The sequence below is a fragment of the Ischnura elegans genome, chromosome 1 (assembly GCF_921293095.1).
Source record: "Ischnura elegans chromosome 1, ioIscEleg1.1, whole genome shotgun sequence".
NCBI lineage: Eukaryota > Metazoa > Arthropoda > Insecta > Odonata > Coenagrionidae > Ischnura > Ischnura elegans.
Genome location: NC_060246.1, coordinates 92,432,448 through 92,457,610, shown reverse-complemented (window position 1 = coordinate 92,457,610; position 25,163 = coordinate 92,432,448). Strand labels below are relative to the sequence as shown.

Here is a 25,163-nt window from a genome sequence, read left to right as displayed (position 1 = left end):
TCTTCTGGGATCGAAACTTAACTATGAGCAGCGGGGTTTCGTTTAATTTAGTTTCGTTCCTGGGAGTACAGCTTCGTCCCGGGCAGAAACTGAACTCCTAGGTGATTTTAATTTCGTGCGGGAACGAAAGTAAACCTAGGCCTCGTATTTTCGTTTCCGTCCGGATCGAAACGAAACATTTGCGTTTCGTTTCACTTGCCATCCCTGCCAAGAGGGTATTCCATACTCCCCGCACCCAGATCATGACCCCCCCCCCCCTGAAATTTGATTCTGAACACGCCCCAGCCTGAGGCATGCTATGTCGTCACGATCCAACTTGTTAACTGCATTAACTGTGAACTCGCAACGCTAGGCACGGCCTACACTCGCAGCGTACTCCAAGCGCCCGCTACTTAAAAGCGGTTGACCTTGTAGAAAGGGCTCAAAGCGACAAACAAACACACGGAATGAGTCAGATGAAGCCGAAACAGGAGGGAGAGGGAAGGAAATGTTGAATGGCGGCACTTCTCTGGCAGGACCGAACTACGGAGAAAGGGAAGCGTTTGAGGGAAAATAAATAAACCGATTATGAGGTCATTAATCTAGAGTGAAGATACCCACTGTTTTTGAGTCTCACTCTTGGAAGCACTGGCTGACTTGAGAGAAGACCTTCTCTTGTCTCATCAGTGAGGGGCACTCGATTCCTTTGCCTCTATCAGCTGGTTAATACGGAAATCGTAGAGGTTTCGTTTCGATCACTCTTTGAAGTGGCTTTCACTATCCCTGGCACGCTAAAATTACTATACCACATTATCTGACAGTTGAGGTGCGCTTACAGTGAAAAAATACACCAGTTTTAATTATCAATTACATTTTCCTCGATGCAAAAGCTCTAATTTCAATTAATTTTTTAGACACACTTTGTTGTAGAACCCTGTCGCACCTGATCACCGTCCACTTACAGTCTGGGTACCCAAGACTGTAAGCCACCTACCTATACGCCACTTTGGGGTAGCTAGGAATTTCGTTTGGGGTGGAGTGGTCCAAAATAAGGGGGAAAGTTTTTGAAAAACAGGGTATTTAACACTTTTCATGATAAAAACTTCATTTGTCAAGGAAATATTTACTACATTCATATTTTTTATCATTTTGTTTTCTTTTATGAAGCAAAGTAATTGTGTTTTTAAATTTCGGGGGGTGGGGGGGAACGGCAGGAATTTATTTCGGTAGGGGAGGGGTCCAAAATCAGGAAAAATATTTTGAAAAACAAGGTACTTATTATAGGGTTTTAAACTAATTTTAACTATTTTCATAACGAAATAACTTCATTTCTCAAATAAATCTTTTTTAAATTCGTGATTTTTCAATATTTTGTTTTCTTTCATGAAGCAAAGTAAGTGTGTTTTTTATATTTCGGGGGTGGAGAGGGGGTCCGGACCCGCCGGAAATCCCCCCTGGATACGACACTGGTGGGAAATGACCGTGTGATTTAGAAAATGATGAGTCGAGCGGTCACTCTTTTGGTCCCTGAAAACATATCGCTGGAGCCATGGGCCCAGTTTAAGAGTTTTATGTTGGGGGGCCTGCAATCCTGCCGGGGGTTTAGAGGTTATAAATTATCCCCATACTGAAACGGAGGGCTCCCCTAGGTCTTCGCCTGGAAAATTTGTTAAAATTAACTTCTGGGAAAAGTATTTTAAGTACTATCCAAGACTAAAATTTATTTAAACTTTTGTTTGTTTTCATTGTACTAGAATGCACATGTTTCGTCCTTTTATCAGGAAATTACTATTCCCGTTGGGTGGGTTGAGTTGGGAATCCTGCTACCCTTGGCCCCCCAAAACTCCGCCAATGCTGCTCGAGCGGTTAGTTGCAACCAGGGGGGGATTCAGCATCAAATTTGGGGGGTTGGTCATGACCTGGGTGCGGGGATTGTGGAATATCTCCCAGAAGAGAGGGGCATGTTTTAGTGTAAAGTTTTTAAAATACTCATTTTTTACGCATTTCGGAGTCTAAAATTTCTTTTTCATTCGTAAATAATAATAATAATAAAGTATAAAAATATAATTTTATAAAAACCACGTTTTGTCAAAAACAAGAAAATAACTGCCTACGGCACCTAATGTTATTGAAAATTTCAAATATGATTGATGAGAAGGAAAATATGTTTTGAAGAACATTTCAGATACCAAAAACTAAAGATAATACTTGCTTTCGCTAGGAAAAGAATATGATATAAATATATTGACCAGCAATTATTAATTTTATAATCTCACATGCGCACCACATTTTTCGTTTTTCATATCTGTAATGTTCTTCAAAACTTACTTTTCCTTCTCATCAATCATATTTGAAATTTTCAATAATTTAAGGAGCCGTAGGCAGTTATTTTCTTTTTTTAATAAAACGTAGTTTTACAAAAATTATATATTTGTACTTTAATATTATTTTAGAATTTTTAGTTTTGTTAGAGAGGAATTTTTTAATCGATTTAAATTTTAAGTACAACCCCTATGTTGTAATCTCGAATATTATCTTTTAAACCGAATAGCGATAACGACTATTATAATTTCAAGCAGCAAGAAAAGTTTTCTAATCCATTAAATACAAAATGCCAGAGCCAACTTGGTTGGCAAGAAAGGATGATCTTTAATTGATACAAGTACTTTAGATCAAGTAGGATAATTATTATTGTCATAATGCTCTATTGCCTTCCGTTCACTTCACTTTTTGAATCAAGTAAAAGAGCATTTGTAAAATAGATGGGATTGAACAATTTTAGACATTAAAGGATATAACAACCAATAAAAATTAAGAAAGTTAGATAAAATGCGAGGGTGGTCATGACCAGGGGCGCAGCTAGGAATTAAGGCTAGGGGGGGTTTTAAGCGCAACTAATACTTACGGGTGTGGGGTATGGCATACCCACCAGGGTAAGCAGGAGTTGCCGGGACCCTCCTCCAGAAAAATTTGAAGAATAATGGTTCAAAATGGTTAGTTTTACGGCTTTCTGAGGGATATTTGATAATTTCTAACACTATAAGTAATACTGATCCAAATAAGTTAAATGGATTAAACTTAAAAATTTCTCTGAGCTCTGGGGTTTGAGCGAGGGGGGGGTTTTTATCCCCCAAAATCCCCCCCTCGCTGCGCCACTGGTCAGGACCCCCGTGCTCCCCCCTGGAATCGCCACTGGTTGCAGCGGACATTGCACGCATCAGATGTTCCCCTCAAACCCAAACAAAGCGGAGAGAAAACTTGTGCCCCGCTTCTTGCACAATGTATGTTTTTTTCACTACAAGGCGCCACGAGCTAAAGGAAGAACGTCGTATTTTGGTCTGGTTCTTCCACTGGAGACGGTTCCTGAGCGTCTTTTCCGTTCTCCGCCCCTCTTCTCTCCCCCCCCTCCCCGCTTTAATGCTCCTTTCCCGCCCATACAAAGTCTCCACTTCCCCTCCTCCGCCCATCCCCCTTCGGCTGGAGACGCCAACACCCAAAACTTAGCCTCTCCCTTCCGCGCACAAAAACAACTCCTCTGCGTCCCTCACACGCTTCCCTCCGACATTTCCAGTTTCGCTCTCTCACGGTGAAGAAGGGTCGAAGACTTGCTATCTCTTGTGGTTACACTCTGGAGGACAGGACACCTTGACTGACTTCCCCAAGGCTTTTACTGTCTTCGCGCGCCGATTTAAAAGGTAAGACGCAATTGTCAGCACGTGAAAAGTGATACGCAGTAGAAAATCCAGGGTTTGGCGATAATATTTTGGTACTTGCGCAGAATTATTACTTCGTAATCACATTTTTCCAAAAGAATCTCTCATCAACATTAGTTTTCCGATTCGGGGAACACACTGTACTGTAAGCAACTACGCGTTATTCGCTGAAATCGGTGGCTACTTGATCTCGTTGAATGGAATATGACTGAATATACTTCGTCCACTAATTATTTCTATATAATTAATCAATTTATTGTAGTGGTAATATTAGTGTTTACTTTTTATAACCAGAAATCAACGTTATATTAATCGAAATAAGAGTATTAATGAATAGACAGTGGTCTGGACCCAGACAAGATATATCTTCGTAATGTTTTTATTTCTTACTTCTACAATGTAAGGCCCTCGTGCCATCGTTTATTTCGAGTACAATAACTTAGGTGGCGGGTTAGGCGCGGTGGTGTTCGACGGATTGTTAAGGGTTACACCAAGACTTCGTGAGTACATTTTTCGTACGAATTTCTCCTTGATACGTAACAGCTTATTTTTGTTACTTTAAACCGAAGACAAACTCGTTGGACGAGAAACCATCACAACACCATTGGAAGATTGGCTGGATTTTTGCGATGAAGATTCAGGATCAAAATAAAAACGGAAAAAGATTCGCGATAATAAATAGACCGTCCTTACACCAAAGCCATTCCTATCGGTGTCTCATTTTCTCACCACTTATGCACGTTAGAGACCATGCGTAATAGGGTGTAATAGTAAGACGCACGTATATCGGATCTGATCATGAAGATCACCCGTTGCATATTGCATAATTGTGAAAGTTTAACTCTTGTCAAGCACGCATCAATTAGCTTACATGGTACTGAACAGCAGTAAAAGACTGAGCGGGCATAGCGTTGGGCTTCGATATGAAGAGACCTGGGTTCAAATCTCTGGCAAGGCATTTAGACAACGCAAGTAAAATTCCACAAGGCGCGAGGTGGCCCAGAGAAAGAGACTGACCGCCTATCACTTCAATACTTCTTCATTCATCACTCAACTATTGCGCAATAGCTTATCTACGCTTTCACTGTCCACAAATTTTCAAGTGCATTCGCTTTCTAAGTAGCATCAACTTCCCTAATCCCAAAAAATGTAGGTTATTTAAATATGGTGATATACTCTTCAGACTTCACTTCGCCTTTAACATATTCTGGAAAGGTAATCTATCCATTCCAATCTCCAGGTTGTATTTCGTAATGAGCGAGTGAGATGATAGTTATAAAACACTCAAGAGAGGATTGCAGATCGTGAGAAAAGAGCACACAGCCAATAGCCGAGGGGGATTCAGGCTTCATTTTAGGAGTGAGAGGCCATCCCAGGATGCTTCTGCCTAGCTAGGGCGGGTGAACTATTCTCCGAATAGTCCTACCGCCTCGGGTGGGACGCTTGCGTAGCTCACAAGGAATGCGTTAGAAGTCTCTCCTCTAGATGAGAGGAGCGGTGTGTGCCTTCCACTACGATCAATTATTTTTTCTCTCCTTTGATTCTGCGATCGTAGAGTGCGTATAACTGTGTGTATTCATTGCTCAATGCTAGGCGCTCCTCTTAACTTAACACATCAAATATAATTCCCGCGAAAACAAAGAGTCGGAACTGCTTAAATAGGAGCCATTAACAAGCGCCTCGGTTTCCCTTTTTCTTTTGAATTCGTCTTCTCGAGTTGAAATCGCCGTTGACGTAGATATTTAGCGATATTATGAGGAACAGCTCGTTCACTCGAGTTTCCTCAATACGAGTCAACAACCCACCCTAAAGGAGAGAATCTAACAAAGGAATTTAGAGATTGGTAAATACGTTTTTTTTCTATGTTTGTTGGCTTTTAAGATCCGTTGAGTTAAAATATAGTCATTCGTTCGCCAAATATAAATACATGAAAAAGCCAAGATGTGTTGCGTCTTCGGCTCACTATGGTAGCGAAAAGTATGATCAGCTAGAAAAATTAGAGATAGGTACAAAGTATTAAGAGTTGAACAATGTGCAAACAATGAAGTCTTTTCAAAAATGAAGGCCACCGAGAAGATGGACTTTGCATAATAGAAGTTTAAAATATAGCAGGAATCAGAGGGAAAAAAATATTTCTCAAAGCTTAGCAGATTCATTGTTAATTCGCAAAATGTGAAGCTTTTCTCATTAACAAAATAATCTCGCAATAGACTCGCTATTTCCGTAATGGCGATTGGAAATGCATTTAAATCAACGATTTACGATTGAAAATATAAATTTCATTCCATTAAATATCATCCTGCCATCTGATCCTCAATTTAATATGTAAACTTACGTCACGACGGGATTTCATAATTCCACAACATCAAAGGTTGTCATTCTCCACATGTGCTAGGAAAAATGTGTCAGTCGGTTAACCTAGAAAAGTGAAAACTTTGATAATGGAGCCAGTTCATTGGTTTCATCGGTTTTCATCTGTTATAAGTTTTTGACGTTCAAAAAAAATTACATTTAAATAATGAGACAAATGGGAGAAATGGAATTAATTTAAATATTTTTTTTTTTCAATTTCACTAGCCTTTCAGGCGAGTCAAATCGAATTCAACATTCGGGATTAGGTTTCGCTACAGAATATTCTATCTTTTTTTTTTCGACGGAAGATCCTTACTTCATTACACAACTATTGCCCAACTGGCGTATCTACGCTTTCACTGTCCACAAATTCATCAAGTGCATTGCTTTCGCGAGAACGCACTTCCGATGCCTGGAGTAACAGCTTCCCTAATCCCAAAAAATGTAGGTTATATAAATATGGTAGTATACATCAGCCATTAAAAAAGCTTTTATGTCTTCCTCGAGTGTTAGAAGAATGGTCTGGCGCCTAGAGCTTTGAATTTGGTGTCGTAACGTGGCCCTACTACTGATCTACTGGACGCCTGAGACGTTTAGAAATATCGGTGATGTAGTGTTTTCCTATTTATAGATTACCACAGCCAGAAGGCATTACGTCGCCCATTTCGTCTAAGTCAAACAAACAGTTGTCTGGGACGAATTATACACTATAAATAAAATATAGACTACTAGGTCAAAAAGCAGTAAACAACGTAAACATGCACGCGAACCAATTAATACAAGCCAAACAATCATGACTAATACTTTATGAAAAGGGTTTACTTTTAAATAGCTATTATATGTGATTATTTGAAAGAGCAGCATAAATTATTTCCGGCAATTATCTCTTAGGGACTTATCTCTTATATAAGATTTATCTAAATAACAAATGAAAGTCAGCTTTGCCACTCCATGGAGGGAAACCGAAAAGAGTTCAGTCACTTTAATATTGAGTTTTTTCTTTGAACTTTGAAGATAGCCTTCTACGGCAATACGTCAACAAGAATAGAGAGTTACGGACAATGTAAAACGTTGTGTTCGGAAATTGTGTTTATATCACTCATCTTTTTCGAAGTCTCGATCTGGATTGACACCGACTGAAAAACATTTCATTTGGAATACTTTGTGGTGGGAATGGCTAGTAAGATATAAATCTATTATTGAAAAAATAAAAAGCACCCCACAGCACTTATATTTTAATCAAATCAAGTTCCAGTATGACATGAGGGACCACAGGTGCCCGATTCGGAAACATTGGCCTCCAATACACGGTACGGGAGAGCAACTTTGTCGTGACAAAGCCAGTTTGTTCGCGGGGCGTGGCACCAGTCCTAATGGTTTGGAACTGTCGTAGTAGTGTCAACCATTGGCAACAAATCATGGGAGTGCTCGCACTTTTTAGCGCCACAACTCAGACACGGTACAATTAGCAAAAAGAATATTTTTGCAATGACATGTGAATACTTACACAACAGAATAATGTTTGCTATTTTAACGAATACAAATCTTCTGCAGCCAATCACATAGTAACCGATAAAAATATTTCTGGTAAACCGATTAACAGCTAAATTAATTTTCGGCAATATGCTTGAGATCGTAATCGCTTTGCATTTCATCCCACGTTAGCGTAAAGAAGTACCTACGTATCACCACTTTCAGTAATTTTGCTGATGATAGTTGTACCATCAACATAATAGCTTCTGAACAGTACATATGTATAGTCAAAGCTTTCCCTTTATTCTTCCATCTTCATTAGCGTACATATTTCTAACTTTCAAATAGTTCACTGAGTGCTCTTGCTACGTCGTCCTGGATATCCCTATATATTTTCCTGAGAAATGTCTCCTTTCGAACAGTGTCCCAATACGACGAGCGCCCCTTTAAAAGTTCTTGTTAGATCATCTATCCTCTTTAAGATGCCCATGAGAATTCGGCGTTCTGCTCCCCCATTCTCTCTATTCGATCAATCCGCTTGATATCCTAAAGTCTCGCACATCACCCCGATACAAAAGCTCTAATTATTTTCCGGGCGATGTAATCACGTGTGCCTCGCTAAAGTAGAAATTAAAGCAACGGTTGCACACTTCTCGATAAATTGCTCCTTATCAAGAGCAAGGTGATGAGCAAGAGTTGTTTGTTCCTGGCCAGCATTCTTAATTTCTTCTCAAATTTTAAACTTTCAGCTAGTTAAAGGTTACTTGAAGTCTGGTTCTGTTTGGCAATCTGCACAATTATTGTAAATAACATACAAAAGTTACAACTAACTCGTTCTGATTTATAAAAATCGGTATCGCTGCGGAAAAAAACGCAACGGTTAAGTATAAATCCACATTTGAGCCAGTTTAATTTGAGCTGCTGGTTTATTAAAGTGATTTCTTAAAGCAATCGAACATGCTTGGAAGTTTTTTTTTTCACGCGGGTTCACAGAAGATCTCTTCTTTACGTCTCACCTAACCGGTTTTCTCAACTCGCAACAGTTTTAGAGTACGTGAAAAAGCAATTGTTTATTTACGGTTCCAAAAAGGAATAAATTTATAAATTGAGAATTACTTACGTTAATAATGTTCACCCACTTGGAAAGAGTTGAATGAACAGGAAAACTCTCGAAGTATGTATATGCACATGTATAACGCGGGAAATCATAATAGAACAGAATCTATTTTAGGAACAAATTTAGGGTCTTCCGTGTGGGGGGATTGGTGGGTTGTTTCCTTTAGCTCGAATTCCTACAGAGGGGATTGGAGACTCTTCTACTCCAACGGCGCGGAAAAAGAGGACTCAGGAAATGAACAGGAGAGAGACGACAAAAAAGCGAGGTTTGGTGAAGAAGTGAAGGCGATAATGCGGGGGAAAAAATTGAGAATCACATCCACATAATACCGTGCAAGCCACCTCTAGGGTGTACACCTGGGGGTGATCAATCACCAACATGCAGCGCGCGAGAGGACCGCCACATGCACACCACACGGTCATAAAATATTACGTATAATAAAAAATATACGTGCACATTCATCAAAGTACAAAACTTGCCAACAGTCAGTAATTCCTATAGCAAATCCATTCAAGATTAGAACAATAGAAAAAATAAAAACATGCAATGAGTTGAACTAGCGACTGAAGCTATTAATTCTTTTAATCCAGACACTGTTGCTATCCATAATAGTACATACGATGAAAGAATTATACTTTAAATATCTCTTTTTTGCAGACCATTTCCTTTATTTTCTTCTCGTGATCACTTCTACCATAGTAAGACAGTAAACGTAGGATATGTTTTCCGTCGCCTGAGAAAAAAATCACCGAAAATACCACGTAGCTTTAAATCACGTAGAAAAGGCACAGGGAAAATCTACATGGCATCACTCCACGAGCCAGCTCTATGGGGTTTTGCAAGGAGTGAGTACTTTAACGCAAATTGAAATACGCTACATGCTGCACAGTTTTAGGTGCTACCACAGCGACAGGAGGGAAAAGTAGCCCATGTCCCTGACTTTGGCATCGCAGTTCTAAAGAATTATTCTAATGAATTTGCAATTAGCTTGACCTGTTTTCAGCGGATACTTTCTTCCCAATGTGGATCATTAATTTTCACAACTCCGAGGTTGATTGATTATACGCTTTTCAGCACAAACTGTGGCAATTAAAGAGTGTTTACACACTGACTTTAAGGTAATAGCATTTATTTTTCGAAAAATTCATCGCTGCGCGCTCATTCATATCTATTTAGCCACTTGCCTCCTTTGCATCAAATGCAACTTAATAGCATCTTCGAGATCTTTAGCACGGGAAGAGTATTTATTTATCGATTTCTTTCGTTGCTAAGGCTTACAGTGTTAGATACAGCTAGAATTAGCATCGCTGAATTCCCGAAAATTTAAATAAAAATCCGCATTTTGCCAGTTTGAGTTGAAATCTTCGACCCAGGACAAATAAGTTATGTATATCATCTAGCAATATCAAAAGATATAGCAAGCGCTATGAAGTAATAATAATGGTCGTAGCGAGAATCGTAAGGCCTCGGTTACGATACGAGCGGCGGGCGGCGAGCGGCAACTTGAGCGGCACGTGAGCGGCAGCGGTGGCTACAATACGAGCGGCACCGCTCAGGTTTCTCACCTTTTCAACTTCAGTCTTCCTTTATTTGGCCGTATTCTCACTACTTTGATGTTTCCCTGCTTACATTTTCAACTACACTGAAGGATGAATATACTGAGCGGCGAGCGGCAGTGGAAAAGAAATCGGTCTGGACTTGGAACCATGAGCGGCACTGGGCGGCGCCGCTCACTGTCGCTCGCCGCTCAAATATATCGTACCCACCCTCAATGGATTTACACGCAACTAAATGAGGACCGATATCAGAGCGGCGCCGCTCACGCCGCTTGCCGCTCGCCGCTCGTATCGTACCCGGGGCCTAAAGCTTTCCTTAGATATTTTGACTAAGCACCCGTTAATTCGATCAGGAAAAAATACCCTGGTTGCCGATAAAACGAGCGGACTTAACCGCGCACCGAGGCGTCATCTGCTAACAAACATAGGAGACGGGGTGGAGCAATTCGCCGACATCACTATCATACAAACGGAACTTATGACACTTCCTCAAGTGGAACTCCTCCTGGAGACATCTACTCCAAGATGTTTACATTTATACTTTAAATAATGCATCGCATGCCGCCTCAACAGGCACGTGGCGGGTGGCGTTACGATCATGTAAGGATTGGATTCGTTTCAAAAATTCAAGTAAGTAACAAAGAAAAGAAGAAACGCGCACTGAGTCCCTCCCAGCATGAATTGAAATCCGCTATTGTTTGCTGGAAAACTTATTCCTGCACCTATTCGTTCGGCAAAATATCCCTCATAATGTATCGTTTCTGCTGCAACTAGAAATGGATGTAAGATTTTTAGCACACACTTCCATTTTGAAATAGCGTTTATGTTCGGTGGGGTAGCATTAGTTTTTCTCTTAAAAATTCATCATTCCGAATTTATATTTGACTCGAGTCGCCACAGACTTCCCACAGCAAAAGTGAACGAGGGCACCAAAATAAAAGCAGGTCGGAAGGAGGCCGCCGGATGACACGAAAAGGGATAAACGAGAGAATCCATTGGGAGCGCGGGAAAATTAATGCCACGCCCACTTTTCTCTCTCTCCCTCTCTCTCTCACTATCCCTCCCTCTCTCTCTCTCTCTTTAGCATATACTGCATGCGAGTTTGACCACTAGCACATGCGCAGTGATTCAATTGTGCGTGATAAAAGAAAACTAATTAAATTTGCATTTTAAATTATTTAACGCACGGAAAGGCGGGACCAACCGCTAAGTGGAGATAGAGGCTCATTATTATATAATTTCTATAAGTTTATGTCGGCACCGTTAAAGAGGATCCATCTCTCCCTCTCGAACCGTCTTCTCCAAAAAATGTTCCTGGTATACAGGCTGTTACCTTGAAATTTTTCAAGGAACATCGAGTAGACCTCGTCTAGATTTGACTTTATCTGAAATACAACATTTTCACTCCATCATATTTTCAGAGGAATAATTTTTATACTAGAGATAAAGATAAGTATTGAAAAGGATCTAGTTCATATTCCTTGAAAATATAAATATTATAGCGTATTTTTTAAACACACGTAACGTCAAGAAAAATAGCACGCCTGATTGACTGAAAGTGATCCATCCTCGTAAGGACCCCAATGTTTAAAAAAAAAACTGATTTGGCCGTAAAAAATGTAAGATGAAGAAGATACTTGCCAATGATAAACTGTATCTCCTTATAGAATTTTTATCTCAGCAAGGAATATAAAATCTTCACATTTGAGATACAGGTGCTTCATGACGAGATCTCACTTTATTAAGCTCTGAAATTTTCAAGAATTCAGAATTAAATAGTTTATTTCCAATTTTGCCAGTGTACAATGGATATTTACATAGTATTCTGTAGTTTTAGACACATATACAGCATGATCCCAGAGTTGGAAATTTCCTCTTCAGGGCTTGTCAACATGATATTTCAAGTTTATATTTGTTAGAGAGCGTGTGGCAGCAGTTGTAACGCATATTATCTGGAACTCTTTTCTTCCGGGATGGCTATTGGCCCGACATGCGTCGGAGACGTAGGAAAACAAGCGAAATCCCGCGTAGACCGCAGTGCAATAAAATTTTATCTAAAGATAATTGCTGAAAACTTTCGCTATCATCTTTCTACTATCAAAAGATAATAGCGAAAGTTATAAGCAATTAATACGTCAGGAAACGAAGGTCGAGCTCTCTTCACAACAGTGACCACGCCAAAGGCGCGAGCTCCCAGTGAGTACAAAACTCACCTCAACCAGTTCATAAAAGCATAATAAAAATAGTGTATGTGTACCGTTGACAGTATAATGAGGTGTTTGTGTGAAAAAGGAAACTTAAAAACTAAGAAAATTTGCACAAATTAGAATCAATACAACAATGAAATCAATAATGCATAGAAATTATATATTTTAAAATTATTTTTCCAATTTTCATATTTTTCCGAACCAATCTGTTTGCATTGTTTTCTCTTTTGATTTTTTGAATTGGAGTAACGCATTCTTTGAAAGTGCTTGCACAAGAGGGGACACTCGGTCGACATGGACTGGATAGATGCCCGAGTGGGGCGCGGCTGGTGATGCTCCGTTAACTGGCCACAAAACAGGAAACCGACCACCACATCCAAAGCACAGACAATAAGCTCGTCCAATCGTTTCCAGCCACCATTGTGTGTGTGCCGCGGGTGGCAATTGGGTGCGCGTCTATGGTGGGGGGCTCACATAGTCAGTCGGCCAGTCTTAAAAACCCTTTGGCCCGCTTCCACTAGAAAATGAGGAGCGCGTGGGTGAGTGGAGAGAGGGGTCAGGGATTCTGTGGGAGATTGAGGGAGAAAGAAGTCTGAAAGGAGATAACGCACGCTTAGGTCATGCCACTTGTTCTCCGCCCCCCCCCCACTCCTCCCCCAATGCGAAAGAATTTCCTTCCCCAGCACGAATGTCATTGTCGCGGCGAGCGCGCGCTGCTTTGCGGAGTGCGCGACGGTGCGTTCGCATCGCATTACGTAACGGAATGAATGGGTGGCGAGGCAGGGCGAGCGGAAGGGTACGGCAATCACGATAAGACTTGACCAGTAAGAGCGTGCGCCGGGGTGAGGTATTCAAGCAGATGGCAAAAAAAGGAAAATCCTACGTCCGTTTGTCAACTTATGAATGTGTAGACAGATTGTAGGATGCTCAAAGCGATTGATTCTAGATGATCATAAGTCTCTGCAAGGATTTCTCATGTTGACGACCCCGAGGATCTTGCCGGCCTCGCTGCCGTGACCGACACCCGTCCTTTGCGGACGGTTCCCGGTCGATGAGATTTCGAGGTTCATTTGGTTGTACTCCATGTTTTCGGGGAAGAGATGGTTGGCTGGGTTTCCCACTTCCAAGCCAACGGTGTTTTTTTTACGTGACACCATCACATGGACTACCTTTCGTCTGGCTCCTACCCTTCGACCTATCGGTCATGGGGTAATAATTAAGAATTAATCCCGCCAGTGCAACTCTAGGGGTCATAGGAACGCGTAAGACTTTCCACCGCGACAAGGTTGTAGCCCAAGGGAAAGGATTCTATGAGTTTAGGTGAAAATTTACAGATTTTTATGTCTGCGTCATTCCAAAGATGAAGTTCATACTATGCCAAAAATACGCGAAATTCGGGAAAAAAGGGAAATTATAAGTCAGTAATTTTGAGTATGGAGCTAAATAGCAGGATGCTCAGAGACATCAATTCTACAATAGTAGATGAAAATTTACGGATATTTATTTTTCTGCATCATTCCAAAAATGAAGTTCACAATAAGCCCAAGCTTGAAAGATGCAGAATTCGGGGAAAAAACACCAGCTACTTTCAAAAAGTACAATATTTTTATTTTCAGGTCGATTAAAATTTTGTCATGTGGATCTGAATTCCAATGAAACCGTCAGTGGAGCTAAAAACAGTGGCGGATCCAGGATAGGGACAAGCTAATCGGGTGATTGGGGGGTAACCTCCCAGCAGTGGGAGTACGAACAAATTTAACATTCTATCTTGTGTAAATTGTTTTTCATAAAACATTAAAATCAACAACAAACTATTTTCGGCGTACTCCAAATAATATCGTAACCTTCCCCATAACCAAGTTGATACATCTGCCGGTTTTTTTAAATTTAACCGCAATACAAGGCGGAAAATAAATATGGCCCGGTGTCAAACGCGGTGGCCTGTGGGGATGTGGCTTAAATGTTGGAAACAGCTCAAGCTTGGTGTAAGGTAATTGTTGGTGGTAAACAGAAAGAAACTAACTACCGCACTGGCGGAGCCGTTACTTTCTCCAACCAGCTCATGGAAAAATAAACAGCGGTATTTATTCTCTCTACTCACAGCTGGTGCTCACAGTGGTATAAAGCCTGGCGTCTACGTAGGCAAATGAGTAATTTTTCTTGATATGCAAGAGGGCATGGGCTATTCGCAGAGAGCACTCGTTAGCTAGTGTTGAAGATGTTCTTGCTTCATAGGTTATGCGTCAGCTAGTGTTCCGTGACCTCAATTCTGAGTGAAATATAAAACCCTGGAAGCAATGAGATGAGAGGCTGGTGGCCAGGCTGGTGAGTCACGGATCGACCTAACCATCGCGACAGTATCATACACCTAAAAATACAAACAAAACGAGTACCCTAATAGAAAATTCATGGACAGCTGCTGTAGTCTGCTTAAATTGAGTAGAAATATGTCATAGTAACAGGCTAAACAAGCGTCCAAGGGAAATTAAGTGGTACCCACTAAAGTGAGCCAAAATTCTGCGTTATCCACCCACATGGGCCCCAAATCCAATTCTCTAAATTCAATAAATATATTTATCTTTCACCCATTCTTTCTTCTTACTACCAGGGACAGTAACAGTGCCTTGATTAGTAAAATTAATAGCATCACTCGCTAGGACGACTAATTGTATTTTATATTTTTTCATTGTTCTTTTCATATTATAGATTTCCTATATGAATTACTAACCGTCGGCAAATTTTGCTTTTGCATGACTGTTTGTTAGCTTGAAATTTTGTTATTATGTGCAATATTTTTTAGACCATGAGGTGTGCATGACCTCTTGGATGTTATAAGGTGGTGATTGGCCACCAACTGCAAAACACCCTAAGGTGACTCGCAGCGAATTATGTAAATGTATTTAGGAAAAAAAGTCAGCATAATTTTTGTAAAAAAATTACTATTTTGGCAGTAAATTTGACAGTGGTACTGGGAAAGGATCGTATTGAATTCTAACAAAAACTGATCATCATCATAGGTCAACCATCCTAATATTTCCTTTCCGCTAACCAATTCGATAGGCTTTTCATGACGACGTATTGGAAAACGCGAAATTCGGAATAAAATAACAGCTACTTTCAACAAGTACAATATTATTACTTCCTGGTCAATTTTAATTTTGTGAAGTGGATCTGAAATCCAATGCTACCGTCAATGAAGTTACAAATATCGCCAAATTGTAAACCTTCGATTAATTTTTACTATTTTTTTTCTCCATACTTCTTATGATGACTCTTACATCTTTACCATCTATCACTCTCACACCCTTTATAACCTGTCCTATGTAACTCATTCGGGACACCCTTGCCCTCCTTCCCTCCCACCTGTACTTCTATGATTGTTTTAATCAGGCCATCATGCCTCATAACGTGGCCAACTAAATTTTCCCGTCTCCTCCTCAAGGTTATTTTAGAAGACCGGAACGAAAACTACGAAGGTGAATCACGCTAGATTAGGGTAAAAATAGAACTAAAAATGAAGCACACACATGGGAGCAATGAAGCTTACAAACTCACATGTCATCACTCACATGGTTTGTACGTAATCCCTTCCATCTCAGCATTCCCGAGGCGACTGCGATGACATCATGATCCTGGGATTTACAATCACGAGTGCTCACGAGGGAGATGGTTGAGTAAGCGGCTCGAAAGCGGCGTCACAACACTGACGCCACCAAATCGACGATTTGAAAACCGCGTGGCGACCGAGGAATGAATGAATCGAGGTAAGGCCTAAAAATAAACCTAAAATCATCGAGGCCTTTACTGACACAGGAGTATTTCCTCGAGCTCTGGTGTATAAGGCAGATGGAATAACGAATGGAGGTCAAGGGTTACAACACGAACGAAGAAGCTTCCACCACTACGATGGCGAGATTAAAAAAAAAAACGATTGGGATATCGAAAAGAAGAAAGTAAAAGTAGTGAGAGACGGCGTTGGAATCTTTTTACAGGTTCAGTAATTGATCCCTTCGCCGAAACCTATTTTTTTATTATATTAAAAACAAAAGTCTGTACTGAACTGGAAAAATTCCGGCAAACTTCGGGGTGAAGAATGACAAAAACTAGGCATTGACTAGAATTTATTGCTAGCCTAGCTATTGGAGCTAATTTTTCCCTAATATTATAATTTAATATAACGCATTTTTTTGATTTAGCGTGACACATGGTTAAATAATTATCCTTGCGGAATGGAGTGGCGAGCACTTCAAGGTTTCGGGTGCATAACCGACAAAGTTATCCAGAAGTTCATTCCGGTTCTTATTAGCGGTCGATGACTCGAGATAATTAAGAAATATCCGACGACTATCATACCCTCTCAGCACAAACTAGTGTTGAGAGTAGCGAACTGTAAGCGAAGAAAGAACACGAAGAAAAAAAGTGGTAACGAAGGGCAATAAAGATAAATATAACCCTTTCGTGAAACTATCGATATGGACTCATAGATAGCTGGTGTTATCGAGTAACACAAATACTCTACCGGCCATAATTGTATCTTGTAGAGCAAAGAGGCAGCCCTGCCAGCAAAAACTGAGCTAGAATATTATTCTCCCCGATTGATATTCATTGCAAATCACATGTCTACACCAAAAAATAAAGTAGATAAAATGAATGTACTAAAAAATTTTAACATCGCACAATACTCTCGAATCAATGATTTTTTTCTACTTTAAAGACTTATTTAGGTTGACTGAGATAGAGGGTTCATTAGGAACAACTTCGGCTGTTTTAATCCATTAATTGAGATTCTTTCCCTCACTAATCAACGAACTAAGGCCTAAAAATACTAATTCACTAATTGGTGTTGTTTCTTACCTGAATTTAAATTGACATTTCTTAGCATTTAAGAAGTTCACATTCATAAGAACGAGGGCGCGGCATATATAAGTACGAGCGTGCTGCGCCCGCTCCCAGCGGGCTTCCCCCGCTCTTTTCAATGCAGGTCCACAGAGGGATAGGCGCGTTTCTAATTTAAAATGTAGAAAAAAAGGCAGGGTCTTATGTACAAGTTTAATTGGAATGTTCATGTACAAATTGAGGTCAGAGGACCTCTTTAAACACAACATTGGAAGTAATTACACTATCCTCTGTTAAACGCACATGATGACTCATACTTACGTATCAACAGGAGACTTGAATGTGGAATCAGCCACATTTTGATAAAATTTATTTAAAGAATGCGAGATATTGTTGCAAATGAACAAATTTATCAGTTTGTGCGCCGTTAACGTCAGGAATATTTACCGTTTTTTTGTTTTTTTTTTGATTATTAAAAACCAATTTTAGGAAACAATAGCAATATTTAGCAAGTAAGATATGCCGTCGCATGTTCTCTGATAAATTCTGTGCATTTTGGTACCTCATTTGTAGAGTTTGGTTGCGTATAAGTTGAGAAAAAGGTATCTATACAGCAGAAATAATATAGCAGGCCATACCGAGCAATTCCGATTCCTGCAGTACCTACACACCCACATGAATATCTGGGAGGGTGCTTTTAACGCTGCTCTGATTTATTATTATCGGTTTTCATTCCGAACAGTTGATTCTGATTGGCTACCAAACCAGGATCGGAAATGATTGGTTTGAAAATTTTAAATCCGATGACAATATAAGCACTAGGAGTGCGTCGTCGGAGCGAATATTTTCAAATAGAACGAATTCAGACCGCATTGCAACCAATCGGAATCAACCGTTCGGAATGAAAGCTGATCGGAATAATCCCGTGCAGTGGTTCAACTTTGCTCGGGATTCCCACCGGTTTAAATATAGCATTTTATCCTACGTTTCGAGTTCCGATTCAGGGCTCATCTTCAGGTCTGATGAGGATGAAGCAATACTGAGGAATAGCCCCGAGACGGAGCTTGATACGTTGGCTAAAATAAAGAGTTTTTCACCCGGTGGAAATCCCGAGAAACTTTTAACCACATTATTCCCTGAGAAAGCATCAAAATCTTAACTTCAGTCCCTGGATATATCTACCGCTAAATTTAGTTTGGATTTCATGTTTTCTGTTTAATTATATGCTGGCAAATAGCATTAGCGATTTCTGTGAACCATGCTTTTGTACAAAGGCGTAGTGTGGACGACTTGTTGAGGGAGGGCACGACCCGAAGGGAGGTGGACTAACCTCAGGGGAAAAATGCGAACATATTTATCAGTGGAAATCACATTTTATGCTATTGTGGAACTTAAAATCACACAATTTTGGGTCGTCGGGAAGCTGATTTGCTAAAGCATATTGGTGGAGTGGAATAAAGTTCTTTTATTGATTAATATTCTTCGGCTTAAATTAACTAGTTTGGGGGGGGGGCACGTGTCCCTCTTTGCCCCCTCCCCCTAGCTACGCCACTGCTTCTGTGTAATGTTGTCATCGGTCAGGAATTGTTGAAATAATAGCAATAACGACATTTCACTCAGCCAAGCGAGAAAAAAAAATTAAACGTCGATGAATTGTATGCATTAGGTGGGGACCGATGAGGTTAATCCCGTGCAGTGCCAAGTACATCCCCCCCCCCCCCGATGGAATTACGTCGACAATGATGCGTAGCTCGAAGGCGTAGCGCTCACGTAACCGTGGCGGTATGCGAGGAGGCGGGAAAGGCAACTGCCTCGCCCTCCCACAACCCTCGACCATCTACTCACTGCCCACCAACGAGCCAAACAACCTCAGGCTCACACAACTCTACCTCCCCGCCGCTCCTGATCCAAGAAGCGTCCTTTCTCCTTCCCGAGACCGCATTTCCCTCCCTCCCTTCCTCTCACGATCCGCTTTCTCCCTCTCTCTCTCTCTTCCGAACGCGGCACAGACGCTTCGCTTCAGCCGTAGAACGCAGAGGTACGTACGAGCAACCTGCGAGGTCCTTTTGGGATCGTCCCTCTTGAGGCACCTTTTCAGCGTTCAACTGTGTTTGGCGAGATGTGGTGGAACATCAAGCTGAATGATAACGGTAAAACTTATTGTACTGTCCACGGGTTAATAAAGAGTAACAGCGCTTTTCGGCGCTTAGCGTCGCCATCAGGTCAAATAGAAATAACAATTCCTGTTATACAATTCAGGTCTTGTTATTTTTGATGGACATGACGATGACGCTTAGAGTCGAAACACGTTGTCATTATCAGTGAACCAGCGGACAGTATGTATAAGTTTCATCAGTTTACCTTTTCAGCGGTTTGCGCGGGAAAGGTGACGATAATTACCGGATTAAAAGTGCACTTGAGCCTCTATTTCTTTGCTGATTGACGTATGGTTATGGATGTGTTCTTTTTTAATGTACGCTGCGCAACGGAAAAGTGATTTCTCTCCTTATTATAAACAGTCTGCGATATTTTAACGGAGTGATTTTTGTTTATGCTGTTCCTCCATTGTATCTGCGTGTTTGCCTACGCTGCAAAGTTGATAGCCCTTGGATGTTGGTGTTTCGTGCCGTTACCAGTGGTGTTGAGGCTACAGTGTCGTCTGGCCATCATTCCATCGATTGATTTTCGGCTGTCTCTATAGTGTCGAACCTCAACCATGTCGAGATTCTGATGCACAGTGTCATGTCGTCTTTTAAAAATATATCGCGAAATCTGACAGTCTAAAAATAGTGGCCTCTGCAAAAAATAGTGATGAACTCTCAATTCAACAATGATCGGGAAATAGCTGTTTCATGTCAAGGATTACGTTGAGCGGTACTCAGAAATTTCTGCAGCTTGATCCTGATAGGTTTTCCGATTAGTTCCGATGACTGCGTAAGATTTCTCCAATAAAACTAAAAAAACTATCAACGATGCATGAAAACTGAGATGTAATAATAAAATGAAGCTATACAATCCGCTTATAGCTATTAACTTGGGTATCAACTTGGGATTCATCAAAGCAGCCAATGACCAGTTCGAGTAGTCGAGCAACATGGATAGGAATTTCCACGTACCCGTCTCTTCCGGCAACAAATCATTTGTTATTCCATCGCGAGTGAAACTAGTTTTAGCCCCAGGAGGGAACATAAGGGAGGCGAGATTGATCATGGACCCCGCCCACCCGTCAAGCTCATTCAAGCCGAAAAGGAGGTGCTCCGGAGATTCAAGTGCATCCATCCATTGTGGTCCGTCTCGTGAGGAACCTTCAAAGAAGTTTCACCACTGGAATTAATTCATACTTCGTAGGAGTATTTTTCATAGTAGAAAATTAAACTGTTCAAAATCTCACGTGCTCTTGCGGCCAAAGAGACGGGTTATTGCAATTGGAAATTTAATGGTAGGCAACCCGCACAACACATGTTCACGCACGTCCGCTAAAAGTCAGGAGCCCAACGCCATGACCTAAGTTGATTCCATAACTAACACAACTGAGTAAAACTTTTGCAGTGCGGAATGTGTGCATCTGTGCAGGAGGGGCTCTCAGGCCTTCAGCCTGGCCTGGAGAAACGTCGCCATCAAAATGACAACGCGGACGGATTCCGGAAATCTACCCTACTGCGAACCTGAACGCCGCGAGCACTTATATCAGAAACTTTATCGCGTCTACCATTAATTTTCAACCCGCAATAACTAGATTCTAAGACCACGAGGGCACAGGAGATTTTACACGGTTCTGTTTTCTCTTTAGGGAAATACACCGACATCGTAAGGTTGAGATCGGTGAGGAGTACAACGCGATTTTTTATGACTCAATCATCAGGATATTTCACTTTTCTCTATTCCGAGTAAACTAGCAAGCATTCATGGATTTTTCAAGGTCCGGTATCGTGGGATTCAGAGCTGGATGGAAGTTCTGCAGCGTCGCCAGCATTCTGACTTTTATCTTGTTCTCTACATTGATGCGATCATTCGTTTCGTTTCATTACTGCTCCTAGTAGGACCTAATAGTAGTCGACCAATTATGTTGGGGATAGCGAAGTCAATTATTTATACCAACGCTTACATTACGTTCAGTGAAAAATGAAACATAACATACTATCATTCCTACAAACCATTACGAACTTTGTGCGAGTCCAAGTATCACGTGATTCAGGCTTAAAGGCGCGTTGACACCATGTATTTACCCGCGCAGGTGGATGGGTGAAAACATTTACCATCAACATTCCACCGTTTAAACACTCAAAATGTGCAAATGCACGAATTAATTTCCAGGTCGTAGATCCTGTTCTCATTTCGTGCATATATCAGAGGATTTGTCCAACCACGTACTTGCACGGGTTAATGCATCGAGTTAACACTACTTTAGAATTTGTCGCTTCTGAGCGTCGCCATTATCTGAGTGAACATTTTTTAGCATAATCAGGGTTCGCGACTATTCAATTCCAATCGAAGCTAAATGTTCATTTCACTGTTGTAAAAAAATAAAAAAATGGGAATCGTTGACTCGCTGCCACTTCCATTAATAGTTTTTGGTGTATTATGGATAAATATGCGTTAAAAAAAGTTTATTCAAGGGAAAGGCTGAAAGCAGGAGTGAGTTTCACCTCATTGAAACGTTGTTCCACCATTCCAAGTGTTCTCACGAATATAAAGTCAGGTGACACTCCGACCTATATCATGGGACCGAAGAGAAACCGGTTCCTGTCGTTGATCGTCGTAAAAGATATTAAATATAATGCGATTGAGGAAATTATTTTCCGCTCTCTCACTTCATGTGAGACTTGAGCGTTTCCTCGGCAGATGCTGAGAAGAATCACTTAGTGCTGGGAGAGTGGAATTTCAGCCGGTAATGCCGATTTTCGCCAACAAGCTTTTAGAATACTAAGAATTTAAATTATTTTTGCTTATTGGCACATTTGGTTTACATAGCCACTGCCACCTCTCACATAATGGAATTTAGTGATATTAATGTAGTCATCTCAGCGTTCCGAGATTCAGTTAGGCGCCAATTATTTTTTCCGCGAACAATAATATATTCAATTAGCTACCACATAACAAGGGATTGAGCGTAGAAATGTGCACTTGTTTAATGATATGTATGCATACAGGAGGAATAAATTCGCAATGGAAAAAATAATCATTCGACTCGAGTGGAACGATTTTCTCGTATCACTTGAATATCAATACAGCATGGTCATATAATTACTTATTTTAATTGCTAACCGTAAGAAATGTTTAGCTTTCTAAGTGAGTGTATTTTTGCCACAGTTGTGAGTTGCTTGGAGTGTAGCATGCTAACATTAGGTGGATCTCACAACCCGGCACTATTTTTAATATTGTATCTCTTTGATGACCACGATGTTTGAAAGGGACGCATTGCATGGTGGTGATTATTTTTTAGGTGACGATTTAAATAATTTTCTTACATGGGCCTTCCTCGAAAACAACTCACTCTCATCCATGATGAAGAACATAAATGGTGATTTCCACACTTTTAAATTCAACACCCGACAACCGACCGTGGTTTCAACACATTGCATCATTTTCAATTACCATTTGTGTTCTCCGTCATGAATATAGCGAACTTCCACAAAACCAAGCCTGAAACGATTTTATGAACTCACTCTCAGTTTATGCTTAATCCATATCTTTCTCTTACTTGAAATGCATGCTGCTGGAATCTCTGCGCTCCAAGCTTGGAAAAGACTTCATTTCTGAGAGACACTCCATTATACCTTTCATATGACCACCACTAAATTATCTAAATATGTATCTTCTTTCCTCCAGAGATCCCATTTTTTAAGCAATTTAAAAGCACTATCACCACATTCAAATTTTGCGAAAAAATACATTGTCATCGGTCATATTGGGTGGTCCAAGTAGGGCTTCAGCCTATCCTATGCATGGTATACAGCCATCGCCATTCCATTTCACTCAATTCAATGGCCCTAAACCATTCATCACGATTGCGGCTGTCATAGAAAAATCAAACGACGCGTTCTATTCGTCAGCTTAGACTTCCGACAAGACTCTTCCCATCGAATATATGTACCCCCGCGTAGCGGACTCTTCTCACAGCTTTCGCTTTTATTTCCAGAGGTGACGGAATCGTGAGCTTCCAAAGGTCATCAAAGCAGAAACAAACCGCCCACCGGACGCCGCAGAAATGGCAGACCTAATGCAGCAGCTCAAAACCCCAAACTTCCTCCTGAAGTGGGTGGAACTGGTGAGTGCCCTGTGATTTTCATCGCGAAGATCACAGAATCCAAGTGATCACCACGCAAAATGCGAGTAATCTCATCTTCGAGTTATTTGCAGGTGGAAGCATGAATAGTAATAACCCAGAGTAATGAGACGATTATATAACCTCGAAGGAATGCTAACGTATCAACTTACCTCAAAGGAATGCTTAGATATAATGGCTATTGAGCTGGTTAACTGGTGAAAATATATGTATTTTTCCCGGTGAAAAGTTAAGAAACACATTCATTCGAGACTGTGACATCAGCTATCCTGCACATGACATGAATCGGGGAAATTATACAGGCTTCCACGACAGATGTTCTATGGAAGGGGAAGAGACACAATGATTATGACTTTTCCAAAAACTGTGTAGAAAAGTACGTATTTAGATCCTGTCTTGAAATACGTCTATTCTCCAATAATCTTTGCAAATCACAAAAAATAATCTAAAGGTATACAAAATAAAACTTGGTATTTTTATTGGTAATAAATTTATACTACATTCGTATTTTTATTAATTCTCCATCCTACCAATGTAACCGCTGAAAAATCATATGTACGTGTATATCAGCAGTAAGCGACATGTAGGATACATAAACCGGACTGCTTCACGGCAAACTAGCTCAACAAGTAGATTACCTCGTTTCCAATGGAGCCCAAGCCAATGATCTTTATGTAACTTCGCCGTTACATAATGCATGCTGGAGGTGAGGCGAGTATTTTGTAGGAAGGTATTAAGGCTTAAACTAACAGTGAACGCGTCAGTAAATTTTCTTAATGAAAAGTAAATAAATGGAAACTTTACACCTAACTAAATTCCGTTTGTCAAATTCCCAACGATCCTTATTTTACTGTTTACCTACCCTTTTCAAAACCCTTTCTGGCACTTCCCCTCCCCTTGACATAACTGACTCACGCAATAGTTTCAGCCATCGGTAAAAGCGCCTTTCCATCTCATATCTCCTCTTTGTTCTCTTATTTATTGTGTCCATAATTGATATTAGATATTAATGAATTTATTTATTATTGTTACTAACCCCATGCGTTGGACATTTTTGGGTTTGAGCAAATAAATAACTAAATCATGTTTCGCATCCTTAGATCCTGGCCGTCGTGAGCATCGCCCTCCTACGTGATTCTGGATCCTTCCCCGGACTGAACGTTGACAAGATCGTCGTCGCCTATATGACTCTGGCTGGCTTCATCCTCTTCAACTGCATCATCATCGTGGGATCATTCAACGGCGAAACACTAGGAAAGATCACCGTAAGCATATTTTGCGATACAACTGGATGAACGCTCTCCAAGAAAACGTTCAAAGTTATGGTTTTCTAAGGAAAGTTACGAATAAATCTGGAAAAATGACCATTTCCCTAAACTTCGACAAGTGATTTGTTCTCACACTCTTGTGCATAACTATGCGTCCCCTCAAAATTTTAGCATCGCATTCTCAGCATGCCATTTTGTTGGTGCCATAGCAGTTAAATTTCATTAAGTCAATGCAAACAACTGATTTTCGCAAATATGTATACTTAAAGGCATATACTTAAGTGTCCCTCTATTAGTAGTCCACCGAGAAGCGAAGAAAATAATAAAATATCATAAAAATGAAAATTCCAAAACACACTCCTCTGACTGTATCGAT

At 40.6% G+C, this 25,163-nt stretch overlaps 2 protein-coding genes across 3 annotated transcripts in view; one reads left to right on the top strand and one right to left on the bottom strand.

The window, feature by feature from the left end:
- Positions 1–25,163, bottom strand: part of LOC124165975 (adenylosuccinate lyase) — a 400,694-nt gene that overhangs the window by 59,963 nt on the left and 315,568 nt on the right. The window lies entirely within an intron of this gene.
- LOC124166131 overlaps positions 3,529–25,163 on the top strand; it is a 28,684-nt gene continuing 7,049 nt past the window's right edge. The window contains exons 1-3 of one of the 2 annotated variants that reach the window (XM_046543792.1): positions 3,529–3,674; positions 23,373–23,501; positions 24,620–24,784. In XM_046543792.1, the coding sequence (XP_046399748.1) occupies positions 23,442–23,501; positions 24,620–24,784 (225 nt within the window). In that variant the 5' untranslated portion in view covers positions 3,529–3,674; positions 23,373–23,441. Of the gene's footprint in view, positions 3,675–19,163; positions 19,272–23,372; positions 23,502–24,619; positions 24,785–25,163 lie in introns of those variants that run through there. The other variant, XM_046543797.1, reaches the window with a different exon arrangement.